At 46.2% G+C, this 15,821-nt stretch overlaps 1 protein-coding gene across 1 annotated transcript in view; it reads left to right on the top strand.

Moving 5' to 3' along the window:
• Positions 1-11,782, top strand: part of LOC121816446 (cationic amino acid transporter 3-like) — a 19,251-nt gene extending 7,469 nt beyond the window's left edge. The window contains exons 3-13 of the mRNA XM_060399125.1: positions 6,815-6,882; positions 7,863-8,021; positions 8,385-8,568; positions 8,775-8,887; positions 9,059-9,281; positions 9,451-9,590; positions 9,692-9,794; positions 9,985-10,184; positions 10,383-10,549; positions 10,805-10,913; positions 11,081-11,782. Of these exons, the coding sequence (XP_060255108.1) occupies positions 6,825-6,882; positions 7,863-8,021; positions 8,385-8,568; positions 8,775-8,887; positions 9,059-9,281; positions 9,451-9,590; positions 9,692-9,794; positions 9,985-10,184; positions 10,383-10,549; positions 10,805-10,913; positions 11,081-11,127 (1,503 nt within the window). The 5' untranslated portion in view covers positions 6,815-6,824 and the 3' untranslated portion in view covers positions 11,128-11,782. The remainder of the gene's footprint in view (positions 1-6,814; positions 6,883-7,862; positions 8,022-8,384; positions 8,569-8,774; positions 8,888-9,058; positions 9,282-9,450; positions 9,591-9,691; positions 9,795-9,984; positions 10,185-10,382; positions 10,550-10,804; positions 10,914-11,080) is intronic.
• The last annotated feature ends 4,039 nt before the right edge of the window (positions 11,783-15,821 follow it).

Raw genomic sequence — 15,821 nt, forward strand, 5'->3', positions numbered from 1 at the left:
AATGACTAGCAGTCTCCATCAGTTCAGTTCAGTGGCTCAGTCGTGGCCAAATCTTTGAGACCCCACGGACTGCAGCACGCCAGGCTTCCCTGTCCATCACCAACTCCTGCAGCTTACTCAAACTCATGTCCAGTCTCCGTGGTTACTGACAAATAACTGTGCTTTCTGAGCAGAGGAGCAATCCATTTCATCTTCTATTTTACTAGAATGCAGAAATAACCACCGTCAGCTTTCCCAGAGCAAACTTTTTCTCCAAGGCCTTCACTGAAAAAAAAAAAAGAAATGGATTAAATATCGAGCAGCCCCTCTGGAAGCCTTAGGCTCTGAGTTTCTTGGGAGAAAACCTCAGCCTCCTTGATCAGCAAATTCCTGCTAACTTTCTGGACCAGATCATTCCTCAGGCAGCAGATGACGGGGTTCACCAGGGTCGACCTGATCACGTGGCAGGAAGTCCCTCCTTGTTATAGCTCAAGCCGCATGGTCTGCCTGGGGCTCAGGTACACAGAGAAGGGGTGAGGCGGGGGAGGCTGAGCAGCTCGCGGAGGTGAGGGAGACCACCAGGACTTGGGACAAGTGGGTGGAGAAGGCGGCCCCTCGAGGAAGGCAGGTGCAGGCCTGTGCCAATGATGCAGAGCTGTAGGACAGGCGGGGCCCTGCCGCGGGGCCTGCCAGGGTGCACACGGCCACCAGGAAGGATGCCAGCGCCAGGGGCCGGGTGGCTGGGCACGCCCGCTCCAGCAAGGGCGTGCTGTTGCAGAGGGAGTGGTCCAGGATGCTGGGGCCACAGACGGGGAGAGGACATCCAGGTGAGGGGCCTAGTGAGGAAGAGGAGGCCGCCCGCCCAGCCGCTGGGTCCGAGGACCGGGCAGATGCGCATGCGCATGGGGCGCTGGGTACCACCCAGGTGGCGTGGCCAGGCAGCGGTCCGCGGACATCCCCGCCACAGCAGGGGCTCCGCGGGGCCCAGGGTGAAGTCGAGCCCCGTCTGGGTGAAGCATCCGGCTCAGGGGACAGTCCCGCGTCCCGTGAGGAGGTGGGCCTGCAGCTGCGGGGTCACGGCCGAGGGGAAGCCCACCTCCAGCAGCGAGGAGGGCCGCAGGAAGGAGTCCCTGGCGGATGGCCCGGCAGTGGTCAGCCAGAGTCAAGGTGATGATGAGCAGGTTTTCCGGAAGGGTCAGCGCCTAAGTGATAAGGAGCACCGTGAAAGGGAGGAGCTAGTGACCCCCAGGAGCACGAGCCGCCCCCACCCCGGCCCCTTCCAGGGGGTCCGCTCTGCTGGTTCCGTGTGTGGCCCGCGCTCCTGGTTTGGTTCTGGCTCTCTAGGGCTTAGCCTCTTTGGGGTCTCCTCAGTAATGCAGGGATGGGAAGAGTACCCACCCCACGGGGGAGTCGTGAAGAGGAAATGAAGGGAAACTTACAACAGGGATCGGCTGGTCATAAACGCCCTCCGGGATGCTCGCTATTATCTGTTGGTAGTGGAAGAAGTATTTCATCAGAATTTCCCAGGACTTCCCTGGTGACCCAGTGAATAAGCATCCACCTGCCAGTGCAGGAGAGGCAGGTTCCATCCCTGGTCCAAGAAGAACCAACATGCCGGGGAGCAGCTAAGCCCTTGTCCCACAACTACTGAACCTGAGTACCCTAGAGCCCATGCTTGGCAATAAAAGAAGCCACCACACTGAAAAGCCTGGACACGCAACAAAGAGTAGCACCTGCTCTCCACAACTAGAGAAAGCCTACCTGCAGGAGCAGAGACCCACGACAGCCAAATAAATAAATACAACTATAAGAAACTTTTTCCTCTTGCCTCCCACAAACCCTGTTACTTAGTTATTTGACTGCCGTGTCTGTTGCTGCAGGCCTGTGAAGTCTAGTTCCCTATCTGGGGATTGAACCCAGACCCCCTGCATTGGGGGCAGGGGTCTTAGCCACTGGACCACTAGGGACGTCCCCAAACCTGTTATTTACTGATTACTTTGTTAATCCATTGAGGGGTGAGACCTGTTACTTGAAGGGCTTTTATTGTCTACTGAGTGAGTTCATATAGATTGGAATCAGAAAAAATAATATAGAGGACTGGGGTTTTGCATTTCACAGCTGTTTATTTACCTGTTTGCTTATGTTTATGAATGGTAATGTCATATACTGTTTCAGAAGTGCATGTCTCATTACCGTTTTTTTTTTTTTTTGCATTGCTACGTTTTCTCACATAGAGCATACAGTTGCAACCAGCCCCCAGATCAAGATGCAGAATAGGAACAGCACCTTGTGTCCCTATAGTCACCACCCCCCTCCCAAAAGGGCTTTCCTGGTGACTCAGTGGTAAAGAACCTGCCTGCCAATGCAGAAGACCTGGGCTCCATCCCTGAGTTGGGAAGATCCCCTGGAGGAGGAAATGGCAACTCATTCCAGTATTCTTGTCTGGAAATCCCATGGACAGAAGCCCTGGTGGGCTATAGTCCATGGGGGTGCAAAGCATTGGACAGGACTTAGCCCTTGCTTGTTGCAACTTAGAGAAAGCCTGTGTGCAACAACGAGACCCCACTGCCCTCAAAAATAAATAAATAAATAAAATTTTAAAAAGAAGATTCTACTGTTAAAAAATAAATAAAAAAGAAAATTGCATCTGATTGATTTAGGACATCTGTATAAAGTTACAATTTATATATATATAAATTGTATTTATATGTATATATTTAACCCATGCCTCCTGCAGTGGAAGCATACAGTTTTAACCACAGGACTGCCAGGGAGGTCCTGAGCCAAAGTAAATTTTTGCTCCCCTTATCATTGATCTACTGTGGCAACCAGTTTAGGGTATCCAAGTAAAATGCAGGGGGGCAAGGTAAATTTGAAGTTTTAATAGACAATGAATAAGCTTCATTTATTACATGTCCATGTGTCATGTAATTCAGGATACATTTGCTGGGGACATGATTGTGCCTAGCGTAGTGAAGTAGTCATCCTTACCCCTTACCTCCTCTTTCTCTTCTGCCTCTGTACTCATCTCTCCCAGCAAACAGAGCTGCTTGAAGAAGAGGACTAAGTCACATTCCACTTCATCCTCTTCCATCCCTTTGTGCAAGGCTGGACACAAGCATGATGCTTGTTAGCTGCTTTTGTTGCTGTAGCAGAAGTGATGAAAATAAATGCTTTTGTTGCTAGAATTAACATCAGAGATTTTAAACTCGTCTTCTCTTGATTCAGGCACAGCTAGGCTTGGGGTCCCCCACACTGGAGTGTGCCAGGTCACGTGCAGACTGTGGGGAGAGTCGCAGAAGAGGACTGGGGGGGAGCAGGGTTAAGTGGGGTCCTGAGTCTCATAGCCCACACTGCTCAGGGTCCTTGATGATCAAATGAGTTCAAGTGTCCACAGAAATAAACTATCTGTAATAGGAATAGGAAAGAGTTTTATGTGAGCCAAACTGAGGACTATAGCAAGGGAGACAGTGTCCCTGTAGCTCTGGGAAGCTGCTCCATTGAAGCCTGGTTTCCAGAACAGTCTTACACCTCTTCCAAACACTCACACATCAACACGACAGGGTGCATTCCTTCAGGGTTTCAAAAGAGACAGACTTAGTGCAGAGACAGCGAGGCAACAGCTCCCTGGTGTCTGGGAAGGGAGCCTTATCTTCTAGGAAGTGTTAACATGGACACCATGAGAAGGGAGTTATTCATCCTTATCTTCAAAACAGACGCTCTTGACCTCAGTGGTTAACGCAGATGAGCTGCGAGGGTTGGACAGGCTGTCTTAGTTCACACACAGTTCAGGCTGAACCATGGATGAACCAGAATTACTTCCACGTTCCTCAATCTGTGAACATTTTCTCCATCATGTATATATAAAAATCTTAGAACCATATGACCCAGCAATTCTACTTCTGAGAATATATCCAAAAGAATTTAAAGCACACTCTGGAAGAGATAGTTGTAAACGCCTGTTCACTGCAGCATTATTCACAGTAACTAAAGCATGAAAGCATACCGAATGCCCATTGACCAAGAAAGGGTAAGTCAAATGTGATATGCACCAATAATAGAGTATTATTTATCATTACAAAGGAAGGGAATTCTAACACGTGCTACAACATGGAGGAACCTTGTGGACATTTTACTAAGTGATATAAGCCTGAGAAGAAACACTAACAAATATTCTATGATTCCACTTAAGTAAATATTCTATGATTCCCCTGGAGTGGTCAGTTTCACAGAGACAGAGAGCAGAAGGGTGATTGCCAGGAACTGGGAAAGGAGAAAGGGGGAATTGTTGATGAATGGGTGCAGAGTTTAAGTTTTGCCAGATGAGAAAAAGTCCTGGAATTTGGTTGGACAAAATGTTAACGTACTTAACGCAATTGAACTGGACACTTAAAGATGGTTAAAATAGTAAATTTTATTTTATGAACATTATACTGCAACAAAAATCATCTTGGAACCATTCCCTGAGGGTAACCACAGAAGAGTCAGGGCTGATAGCAACACTGCAGATGCTCCCCGCCCGCCCAGCCCCATCTCCACCCCAACAACCCAGGGGTGAGGACTGTCTTCTGTGCTCAGGACTCCCCGCTTTGGTTCTTGGAGATATCTCAGCTCCAGCCCCGCACGGCTTACCCTCAGCCTCCTTGACTGACCCAGTGCTCCAGGCTCTGCTCCAAGGATCCAGTAAGTCTCGGGTCACCCTCTCCTGTAGGAGACTGGGCGCTGAGTTCACGTCCTCCCAAAGAGACCTCTGCAATCCCAGAGTGCGGGGGGTCAGCCCGGCTCCAACTTGAGGGTGGAGAGACCCATTTTCTAGATGAAAACAGGAGCTGGGATATATGAGTGTGTGTGAGAAGAGGTGTGTGCGGGAGAGGGGTGATTGGATCAATGTCCTGACGATATAGGACTATTTTTGACTCATGTATAACCAATAATTGGACTTCCCTGATAGCTCAGATGGTAAAGAAACTGCCTGCAATGTGGGAGCCCTGGGTTTGATCCCCGGTTTGGGAAGATACCCTGGAGAAGGGAATGGCAACTCACTCCAGTATTCTTGCCTGGAGAATTCCATGGATACCGGAGCTTGGAGGGCTACAGTACATGGGGTTGCAGAGAATCAAACTCGACTGAGCGACTAACACACACAACAAATAGCTACTCTTATATGGTAGATGTGACATGTGGACCACTGATTTCAGTCTTCACTACACTGTCTGCCCTCCATATCTGTGGGTTCCTCATCTGTAGATCAGGGGGCAACTATAAGGAATTTGAGCATCTGTGGATTTCAGTATTCATGAGGGAAGCCTGTTTGGTGATTTATATTAAATCTCTTTTGAGTTTTCTATATCCAGCAACTGTGAAGTCAGCTCTATTATTTATCATTGGGAGCAATTTTAGAAATACTGGCAAAATACACATAACAGCACTGACCATCTTAACCATCTTTAAGTGTATGCTATGCTATGCTGAGTCACTTCAGTCGTGTCTGACTCTGTGCGACCCCATAGACAGCAGCCCACCAGGCTCCCCCGTCCTTGGGATTCTCCAGGCAAAAACACTGGAGTGGGGTGCCATTGCCTTCTCCAATGCATGAAAGTGAAAAGTGGAAGTGAAGTCACTCAGTCATGTCTGACTCTTAGCGACCCCATGAACTGCAGCCTACCAGGCTCCTCTGCCCATGGGATTTTCCAGGCAAGAGTACTTTAAGTGTATAGTTCATTAAAATTAGGTATATTTACATTGCTCTTCAACCAATCTCCAGAACTCTTTTCATCTTGTAAGACTGAAACTGTGTCTGTATTTAATGATAACTCCCAATTCCTCCTTCATCACAGCCCCCGGAAAACCACCATTCTACTTTTTAGATTCTTTGGCTAGTCTAATAATTATATTGACATGAGACAGATTAACAGATTTAGTTTGTTATGTTTGGGAGCCCCATGAAAACCCTGAGGCTCAAGACAGTTAGACAGTTCTGGCTCATAGAGGCTACTCTGAGCTAAGGAGAAGAGGGTAGGGATCTGGGGCTTTGAGGGGAAGGAAGACAATGCAAGGAAAATGGGACGAGCAAATGCTTGGTGAACAAATGTGCAGACAAGTCTTTCTGAGATGAAAACTTATCTGGTGATAGCTCTCTTCCTAGCATAGACCTCCCCCATCTGAATTATTAATATTTCAATCAGTTAAGGGAGAGGCAAGGAGCTCCTCCTGAGTCTTCTGTGTCCAAATTGCCTTTAGCCCAAAATCCATGAGCCAAAGTGGCACATTTTGGGGAAATGGATTTTGCTCCCCCTCACTTCTCTTCAAGCAAACTTTCCAATAACTGAAACATGTAAAAAATCCTATTTATGTTTGAAGAAACCAAAACTCAGAGATGCAGAACTTGCCCCATGTGTCCTTTTATCACCTGCCCCTCATCACTCCATTGCTTCATGGAATTGGACTCCCAGGGCCAAGGGAGGGATGGACATTCTTGATGACTTTGTGTCTTTCTTTCTCACCAGGTCTGAGCCTCCTCAGCTATGTTGAGGCTGCTGTATCAGTATGTTCACCAATTTGGTCAGAAGTTGGTCCAAAGGCGGCTGTTGGACCCCGTAGAGGAGACTGAGAGTCCTACAACTTATTTGAACATTCTAGACCTGGTCATCTTGGGTGTGGGCGGAAGCCTGGGAGCTGGCATATACATCGTGGCTGGTGCAGTGGCCAAATACATAGCTGGACCAGCTATCATCATCTCCCTCTTGGTGGCCGCCCTGTCTTGTGTGATGTGTGGGCTCTGCTATGCAGAGTTATGGGCCAGGGTACCACGTTCTGGTTCTGTGTATCTCTACAGCTACGTCACCATGGGACAACTGTATGCCTTCATCACTGGCTGGAACCTCATTCTGTCCTTATTTGTTGGTAAGAGGATGGGGAGTGGGAAAATGTGGGCTTAAGATCTGGAAACTGGGAGACAGGATTGGGGTCTTCGCTCTTTCATGAGAACTTAGTTATTGAACCTGCAGAGGTGAAGTGCATAATAATGGCAGGAAAACCCCACAGTGTCATTCTACTCAGCTCTGTCCTGTTTACCTTAAATGATGGACCAAGAACCCAGAGGACAGGGAAATGTAGGGAGTTCCCTGGATAAGAGGGAGGCATATCCCCCAGGCTCATCCCCTCAACAGATTGAAATCTTTGGTCAGTTGTCTTTGTAGGATTTTCCTTTACCCCTATGTTTGAATTTTCAACCCTCATCTCACAGTCCCTCTGTTCCTATTTCCTTGTGTTCTTTCCTCGCATAATATTTACTTCCTCCTCCACTCCAGTACTCTTGCCTGGAAAACCCCATGGATGGAGGAGCCTGGTAGGCTGCAGTCCATGGGGTCGCGAAGAGTTGGACATGACCGAGCGACTTCACTTTCTCTTTTCACTTTCATGCTTTGGAGAAGTCAATGGCACCCGACTCCAGTACTCTTGCCTAGAAAATCCCTTGGACAGACGAGCCTGGTGGGCTGTAGTCCATGGGGTCGCTAAGAGTCGGACACGACTGAGCGACTTCACTTTTACTTTTCACTTTCCTGCATTGGAGAAGGAAATGGCAACCCACTCCAGTATTCTTGCCTGGAGAATCCCAGGGATGGGGGAGCCTGGTGGGCTGCTGTCTATGGGGTTGCGCAGAGTCGGACACGACCAAAGCGACTTAGCAGCAGCAGCAGCAGCATATTGAGTAGTTGACCTATTTTGTGAATTATCTGGGCCTGCTCTTCTCACCCCAAGAAGAGATATGCTTTGAGATTCAGTACTTGGTCCTTTTTTTTTTTTTTAAAGATATCCCACGGTACTAGGTAGAGGAGTACTTAATTTTGTTAATGAATATTCCTTCTTCTTCCTCCATGCAGCCACTGCCTGTGTGGCTAAGGTCTGGAGCTACAGTTTTGACAGCCTGATTGGGAACCACATCTCTCAGACTTTAGAGGGGACTTTCTCTCCGCATATGCCCTCTTTCCTGGCCACGTTCCCAGACTTTGTCGCTCTGGCCCTGGTGCTGGTGATGATTGGTGAGAAGGGGACAGAGACAGGATGAGAAGAGTGGGGTGTGGAGCAGGAGCTGGGAAGGGAAAGGCTTGGGTGGCAGAATGTGGGGGGTTAGGACTAGAAACAAAGGTGGCAGGAGAGGGTGACATACACTGCTTCTATCCTTAGCACCATTGACAATTCAGACTGGATCATTCTTGGTGGTGGGTTGAGGGGTGCAGGGGGGAGCGCTGTCCTGTGCATTGTAGGTTTTGAAAAATCATTGTTGGGCATTGAGTAGCATCCTTGGTACCCTCTGCCCCCCAGTCCCTTGGCAACTACTAGTCTGCTTTCTGTGTCTATGCATTTGATTATTCTTGATGCTTCATATTCCATCTTTACCACAGGAGTACTGGTTCCAGGAGCTCATATGCCATCCCTGGTTATCAAAGTGTTCACAGGCATGAATGTTTTTGTTCCAATCTTCATGATCATCTCTGGCTTCATTAAGGGAGACCTGCACAACTGGCAGCTCACAGAAGAGGACTACGGAAATGCATCTGAATCCAGTGACATCTATAGGACTGGAGGGTACTCTTGGCCATAGAAATGCACTTGGGTGGAAGTGAGGGCTGTGGGTAGAGCTGGGAACATGATGGGGACTAAAGAGAGCTGGGCTGGTGGATCCAGATAATGGGGATCCTGGAACCCAGGACTTGTGGTCTTGAGGGAGGATCCAGTAGAGGTGGCTGAACCCACCTCATCCCCCTTCTTCCTCATTCCTTCTCTCACCATAGCTTGGGGCCTCTGGGTTCTGGAGGGTTTGTGCCCTTTGGCCTTGATGGGATTCTTCAAGGAGCAGCTCTGTGTTTCTACGCATATTTTGGTTTTGAAGCCATTCTCACTAAAGGTAACATGGTCATGGAGTGTCCCATCAGTGGTGTGGGCACAGTTTGGGTTGCCCCTGGGCATAGGAGTTGGTAGAAGGTGAACCTAGATTTTGGAGGTGCAAAAGGAAAGAGGATTTTCTGATTTCATTCCAGTATGTTTTTCTGAGCCAGTATTTCCTTCCATCCTGCAGGCAAAGAAGCCCGAAATCCTCAGCGTTCCATCCCCTTGAGCATAGTGATCTCCGTCTTCATCTGCTTTTTGGTGTATTTTGGTTTCATAGCGGCGCTCACCCTCATGGTGCCCTACTACCAGATTCATCATTACAGCCCTTTCCCACAGGCTTTTCTCCACGTTGGGTGGGACCCGGCCAGATATGTCATGGCTGTTGTCTTCCTGTGTGCTCTTCTATACAGGTCAGTGCCATGGTTTTCCCCCTGACCACTGTCAGATTCTTAGGTATCCTGTCCCTTGGCATTGAGAGACAAGAGAGCAAGATGCATTATGACATGTAGACAGGGAAGAGAGGCCTCACTCTGTCCTGATTCTCTGCATCCTCACACATGTTCCCATTTTGCCTTCCAGCCTCCTGGGTGCCATGTTTTTCATGTCTCGGTTGGTCCGTGAAATGGCGGATGACAGGCTCCTTTTCCGGCATCTTGCCCAGATCCACGCCCGTATAGGCACCCCTGTCATGGCCATAGCGGCGTCTGGACTTCTTGCAGGTAAGTAAACAAAGCCCACTCCTTCTTCAGTCAAATTTCTTACCTTGGATGTTTATACTGGTTTTCACTCCCTCCCCACCTTGTTCGTGCCCTCATTCTAGGGGTCATGGCATTACTCTTTGAACTCCGTGATATCATTGAACTCCTCTTAACTGGGGTCCTGCTTGCTTATACCCTCGGGACATTTTCTGTTCTCATCCTCAGGTGAGAATTCACTATATGTTGGCTGAGGGTTTTAGACTCATGGGGATTGATGAGGAGGTAATTGTCTTCTACCTTCATCCTGCCTCATAATTGTCCTGCTGGGCTGAAGTCCAGAAAGATTTTAATTAGACTGCATGATGTTCCATGAGTAGGAGCTGCTATTAACATTGCCTTTGTACCTTTAATTAAGGTACCAGCCAAGTCAAAATTTTGTCAAGAATGAGAAAACAGAGGAAGAAACTGAGATGGAGCCTACACTTGAAGGAAATCCTTTGGACTCTGAACCTGAAGCAGGAACCTCAAACATTCTAAAGAGTCTGTGGTTCCCTCCCAGCACCATCTCCACCCGGAAATCTGGCCAGATTGTCTATGGATGTGCCTTCCTGCTTGGTGAGCAGTTGGATCTCACTTTGGTGGTATTTTGAAATTGACAAGATAGGTTGGGAACATATATTTTATCAGTTGAGGAATCTTGAAGACATGATGGCTTTTCCTGAGGTGGGCAGTTTTGGGAGGGATATGATCCAACCTCTTGATCTATTTGGCTTCTGGAGTTGAAACTGTTCTCCTCCACCTTAACCCCTGCAGTTCTCCTGATAATCATCCTGAGCCTGATCCTGGCCCAGTGGCCCAGCCAGGTGTTCTCTGGAGACCCCGGGCTCACAACAGCGGCTGTGCTGCTGCTGCTGCTCATCACTGGGGTCACGGTCATCATCTGGAGGCAGCCCCAGGACCCCAGTCCTCTTATGTTCAGGGTAAGGTGACCTTATGTGCCCAAAGTGTCTACCTTGAGTGAATGAAGTCTGCATGCTTTGAGGTCTAAACATTCTTTTCTGGACCAGAGAAGAAGGGGAATTTCTAAAACAAATGGATCTTTTGCTGATCCATGCTAAGTGTTTTAGGTACTCAATCTGAGTAGGCAATGAACACACAGCTGGAATCAGACTGGAGTCTTCTCACCCATGTTGGGTATGGGTCATGTTTCAGACGTGGACTGACTTTGCCCACAGGTCCCTGCTATGCCTGTCCTCCCACTGGTGAGCATCTTTATGAATGTCTACTTGATGACAAAGATAAGCACTTGGACCTGGACCCAATTTGGCATCGCTAATGCCATTGGTAAGTGGTTTTCTGGGATAAAAACTACTATTGAGTGACTGAACCCAACCCTCTTCCTGCTATGTCTGCCCCAAACTTTGTCAGAAGCCATAACAGGAGGTCTACTGGGCATTAGTAAGTGAGGAGAGTGCCTACTTTCCCTTCTCATCATCTCATTTCTCTACTAGGATTTGTCATATACTTTGGATATGGGATCCGATACAGCTCAAGGTAGAACGGTGATCAACAGCCACCAGCTTCCATCTCCCAGACTCTTGATGACGATATCCCTAGTGCTTATTCACAATAGCCAAGACATGGAAGCAACTTAAATGTCCATCAGCAGAGGAATGGGTAAAGAAGATGTGATACATATATACAATTGAATATTACTCAGCTATTAAAAACAATGAAATAATGCCATTGGCAGCAATGTGTATAGACCTAGAGATTGTCATACTGAGTGAAGTAAATCAGTCAGAGAAAGACAAATATGATATGATATTGCTTATATGCAGATCCTAAAAAAATGGTACAAATGAAATTAGTTACAAAATAGAAATAGAGTCACAGATGTGGAAAACTAATTTGTGGTTACTAGAGGTGGAAGGGGTGGAAGGACAAGCTAGGAGATTGGGATGAACATATACATACAGTAATACATATACATACAAAAATAGATAACTAATAAGAACCTACTGTAGAACACAAGGAACTCTTGTCAATACTCTGTAATGGATTAAATGGAAAAGAATCTTAAAAAAAATATGTGGATATATGTATATGCATAACTGATTCACTTTGTTGTACAGCAGAAACCAGCGCAACATTATAAATCAACTATACTCCAATAAAATTTTTTTTAAAATAAAAATGACCAAGCATGGTAATGGCACCCCACTCCAGTACTCTTGTATGGAAAATCCCATGGATGGAAGAGCCTGGTGGGCTGCAGTCCATGGGGTCTCGAAGAGTTGGACACGACTGAGTGACTTCACTTTCACTTTTCACTTCCATGCATTGGAGAAGGAAATGGCAATCCACTCCAGAGTTCTTGCCTGGAGAATCCCAGGAATGGGGGAGCCTGGTGGGCTGCCATCTATGGGGTCTCACAGAGTCGGACATGACTGGAGCGACTTAGCAGCAGCAGTAGCAAGCATGGTAAAAAGAAAGAAAATATTCCTAGCGGTGAATCATCTTAACCACAGGACATAAAGGCTGTTTGGAATCTCTCCATGTACTGGAGGATCTTCTGGTTCAAGGGGCACTCTGAGTCTCTATGGATTGTGAAGGTGGCATGCATTTAGAGCCCCAGCAGAGGACAAAATATCTTTAATATTGTATAACTTCAGGTAAACTTCTCAGAGCCTAATATGCATACAAAATGTGCAGGCTTCATTAAGTGTGCAGCATGGTGAATTTTCACAAAGACAGTACAACAATCTAACCAACAACTAGAAGATGAAATAAAATATTAAACCTGCACATAAGGTTGATCGTATCTTATGGTACATTTTCTTTATGCCTGCTTTCAGCAAGAACCCAGAGACTGCCCCATATGAAGGAAACTCAGATAACTATTAATATGTGTTGTGTGTGTTACACTTTAAATATTAGGGTACAAATAGTTTAGTTCAGTTCAGTTCAGTCACTCAGTCGTGTCAGACTCTTTGCGACCCCATGAATCACAGCATGCCAGGCCTCCCTGTCCATCACCAACTCCCAGAGTTCACCCAAACTCATGTCCATCGAGTCAGTGATGCCATCCAACCATCTCATCCTCTGTCATCCTCTTCTCCTCCTGCCTTCAATCCTTCCCAGCATTAGGGTCTTTTCCAATGAGCCAACTCTTAGCATGAGGTGGCCAAGGTATTGGAGTTTCAGCTTCAGCATCAGTCCTTCCAATGAACACCCAGGACTGATCTCCTTTAGGATGGACTGGTTGGATCTCCTTGCAGTCCAAGGAACTCTCAAGAGTCTTCTCCAGCACCATAGTTCAAAAGCATCATTTCTTTGGCACTCAGCTTTCTTCACAGTCCAATTCTCACATCCATACATGACCACTGGAAAAACCATGGTCTTGACTAGACGGACCTTTGTTGGCAAAGTAATGTCTCTGCTTTTGAATATGCTGTCTAGGTTGGTCATAACTTTCCTTCCAAGGAGTAAGCGTCTTTTCATTTCATGGCTGCAATCACCATCTGCAGTGATTTTGGAGCCCCCCCCCCCAAATAAAGTCTGACACTGTTTCCACTGTTTCTCCATCTATTTCCCATGAAGTGATGGGACCAGATGCCATGATCTTAGTTTTCTGAATGATAAGCTTTAAGCCAACTTTTCACTCTCCTATTTCACTTTCATCAAGAAGCTTTTTAGTTCCTCTTCACTTTCTGCCATAAGGGTGGTGTCATCTGCATATCTGAGTTTATTGATATTTCTCCTGGCAATCTTGATTCCAGCTTGTGATTCTTCCAGCCCAGTGTTGCACGAATAGGCTGGAAGTAAAAGGAAAGAACAGATACCTTGTGCAAACAGTTACATAAGCAAGTAGGGTAGCTATATTACTGTCAAAGTAGACTTTGAAAAAAAGAGAATAATAAAAGATAAAGTGGATCCTTTCATCATGATGAAGAGAAATAATTATTTTTTTGTTTTCCTCTAGCTTTATTGAGACACAGTGTAGCATTGTGATAATTTTTCTTTACTTTTCTATTGCAGACTCTTAGAGTCATGCAATAGAATTGATGAAGAAGAGTTCTTAATTGAAAAATAAGAAAGCACTAACAAAATTCCTGCATTGCTAGAGGTGGGGAAAAGGGGTCATAGGTAATGATTGATTGATAAATGATCATAATTGGGTAAAACAAAATAAAAGTGAAACTAGAAAAACAAGATAAAAACTATTGCTGCAGAACAGGATGCTTTAAACTGAGATTTATGGATGTTCAAGACATCAGTAATAATGAAACATAGGACTGTCGAACAACTGAAGTAGAGTGAAGGAGGGATGGAGGTCAAGAAACTGAGTGCAAGTTATTAGATGAATTTAAAAGTAGGTGGAGGAGGGGCTTCTCTGATGACTCAGTCCACCTGCCAATGCAGGAGACAGGAGTTCAATGCCCGGTCCAGGAAGATCCCACATGCCACGGAGTAGCTAAGCCCTTGGACCATAGCTGTTGAGCCTGTCCTCTAGAGTTGCAGCTACTGAAGCTCGAGTGCCCTAGAGTCCTTGCTCCACAACAAGAGAAGCCAACCACAGTTAGAAGCCCGTGCACTGCAACAAAGACCAAGTGCACCCAAAAATAAAGAAACAAAAAAATAGCATTTCTAAAGAAAAAGGTTCTGCCATTAAAACATAAATCAATAAAATAAAAGTGCATCTGATTGATTTAGGAAGTCTGTATATAGCCAAAGTAAAAGATTTTTCTTTTTGGCCTTGGGATAAGTGGGATCTTAGTATCTGACCAGGGATGGAACTTGTGCCCCTGCAGTGGAAGCATGTAGTTTTAACCACTGGACCACCAGTGAAATCCCGAGCCAAAGTAAAGTTTTGCTCTCCTTATCATTGAACTTCTTTGGCAATCAGTGTAGGGTAGCCAGACAAAATGCAGGGTGGCAAGGTAAATGTGGGTTTCCAGTAGACAATTAAGAAGCTTTATTTGTTTATTAAATATAGATGTGTCACATAGTTTAGGATAAATTTATGGGGGATATAATTGTGCCTAGTGTAGTGAAGTATTCATCCTTACCCCTTACCTCCTGTTTCTCTTCTGCCTTTCTACTCATTTCTCCCAGCAAACAGAGCTGCTTGAAGAAGAGGACTAAGTCGCATTCCCCTTCTTTATCCTCTTCCATCGCTTTGGGCAAGGCTGGACACAAGCATGATGCTTGTTAGCTGCTTTTGTTGCTGTAGCAGAAGTGATGAAAATAAATGCTTTTGCTGCTAGAATTAACATCAGAGATTTTAAAACTCCTCTTCTCTTGATTCAGGCACAGCTAGGCTTGGGGTCCCCAACACTGGAGTGTGTCAGGTCACGTGCAGACTGTGGGGATTCGAGTCGCAGAAGAGGACTTGGGGGGAGCAGGGTTAAGTGGGGTCCTGAGTCTCACAGCCCACACTTCTCAGGGTCCTTGATGATCAAATGAATTCAAGTGTCCACAGAAATAATCAATAAACTATCTGTAATAGGAATAGGAAAGAGTTTTATCTGAGCCAAACTGAGGACTATAGCAAGGGAGACAGTGTCCCTGTAGCTCTGAGAAGCTGCTCCATTGAAGCATGGTTTCCAGCACAGTCTTACACCTCATCCAAACAAAGCTCACACATCAACACGACAGGGTGCATTCCTTCAAGGTTTCAAAAGAGACAGCCTTAGTGCAGAGACAGCGAGGCAACAGGTCCCTGGTGTCTGGGAAGAGAACCTTATCTTCTAGGAAGTGTTACCATGGACACCATGAGAAGGGAGTTATTCATCCTTATCTTCAAAACAGACGCTCTTGACCTCAGTGGTTAACGCAGATGAGCTGCGAGGGTTGGACAGGCTGTCTTAGCTCACACACAGTTCAGGCTGAACCATGGATGAGCCGAAATGACTTCCTCATTCCTCAATATGTGAATATTTTCTCCATCACAGGATATAAAAATCTTAGAACTGTATGATCCAGCAATTTTACTTCTGAGAATATATCCAAAAGAATTAAAAGCACACTCTGGAAGAGATAGTTGTAAACTGCTGTTCACTGCAGTATTATTCACAGTAACTAAAGTAGGAAAGCAAGCCAAATGCCATTGACCAAGAACGGGTAAGCCAAGTGTGTAGTGATAGAATATTCTTTAATGTTAAAAAGGGAAGGGAATTCCAACACATGTTACAACATAGAGGAATCTTGTGGACATTTTGCTAAGTGATATCATCCTGACAGGAAATG

Source organism: Ovis aries, chromosome 14, assembly GCF_016772045.2.
Source record: "Ovis aries strain OAR_USU_Benz2616 breed Rambouillet chromosome 14, ARS-UI_Ramb_v3.0, whole genome shotgun sequence".
In the NCBI taxonomy this organism is placed as follows: Eukaryota; Metazoa; Chordata; class Mammalia; order Artiodactyla; family Bovidae; genus Ovis; species Ovis aries.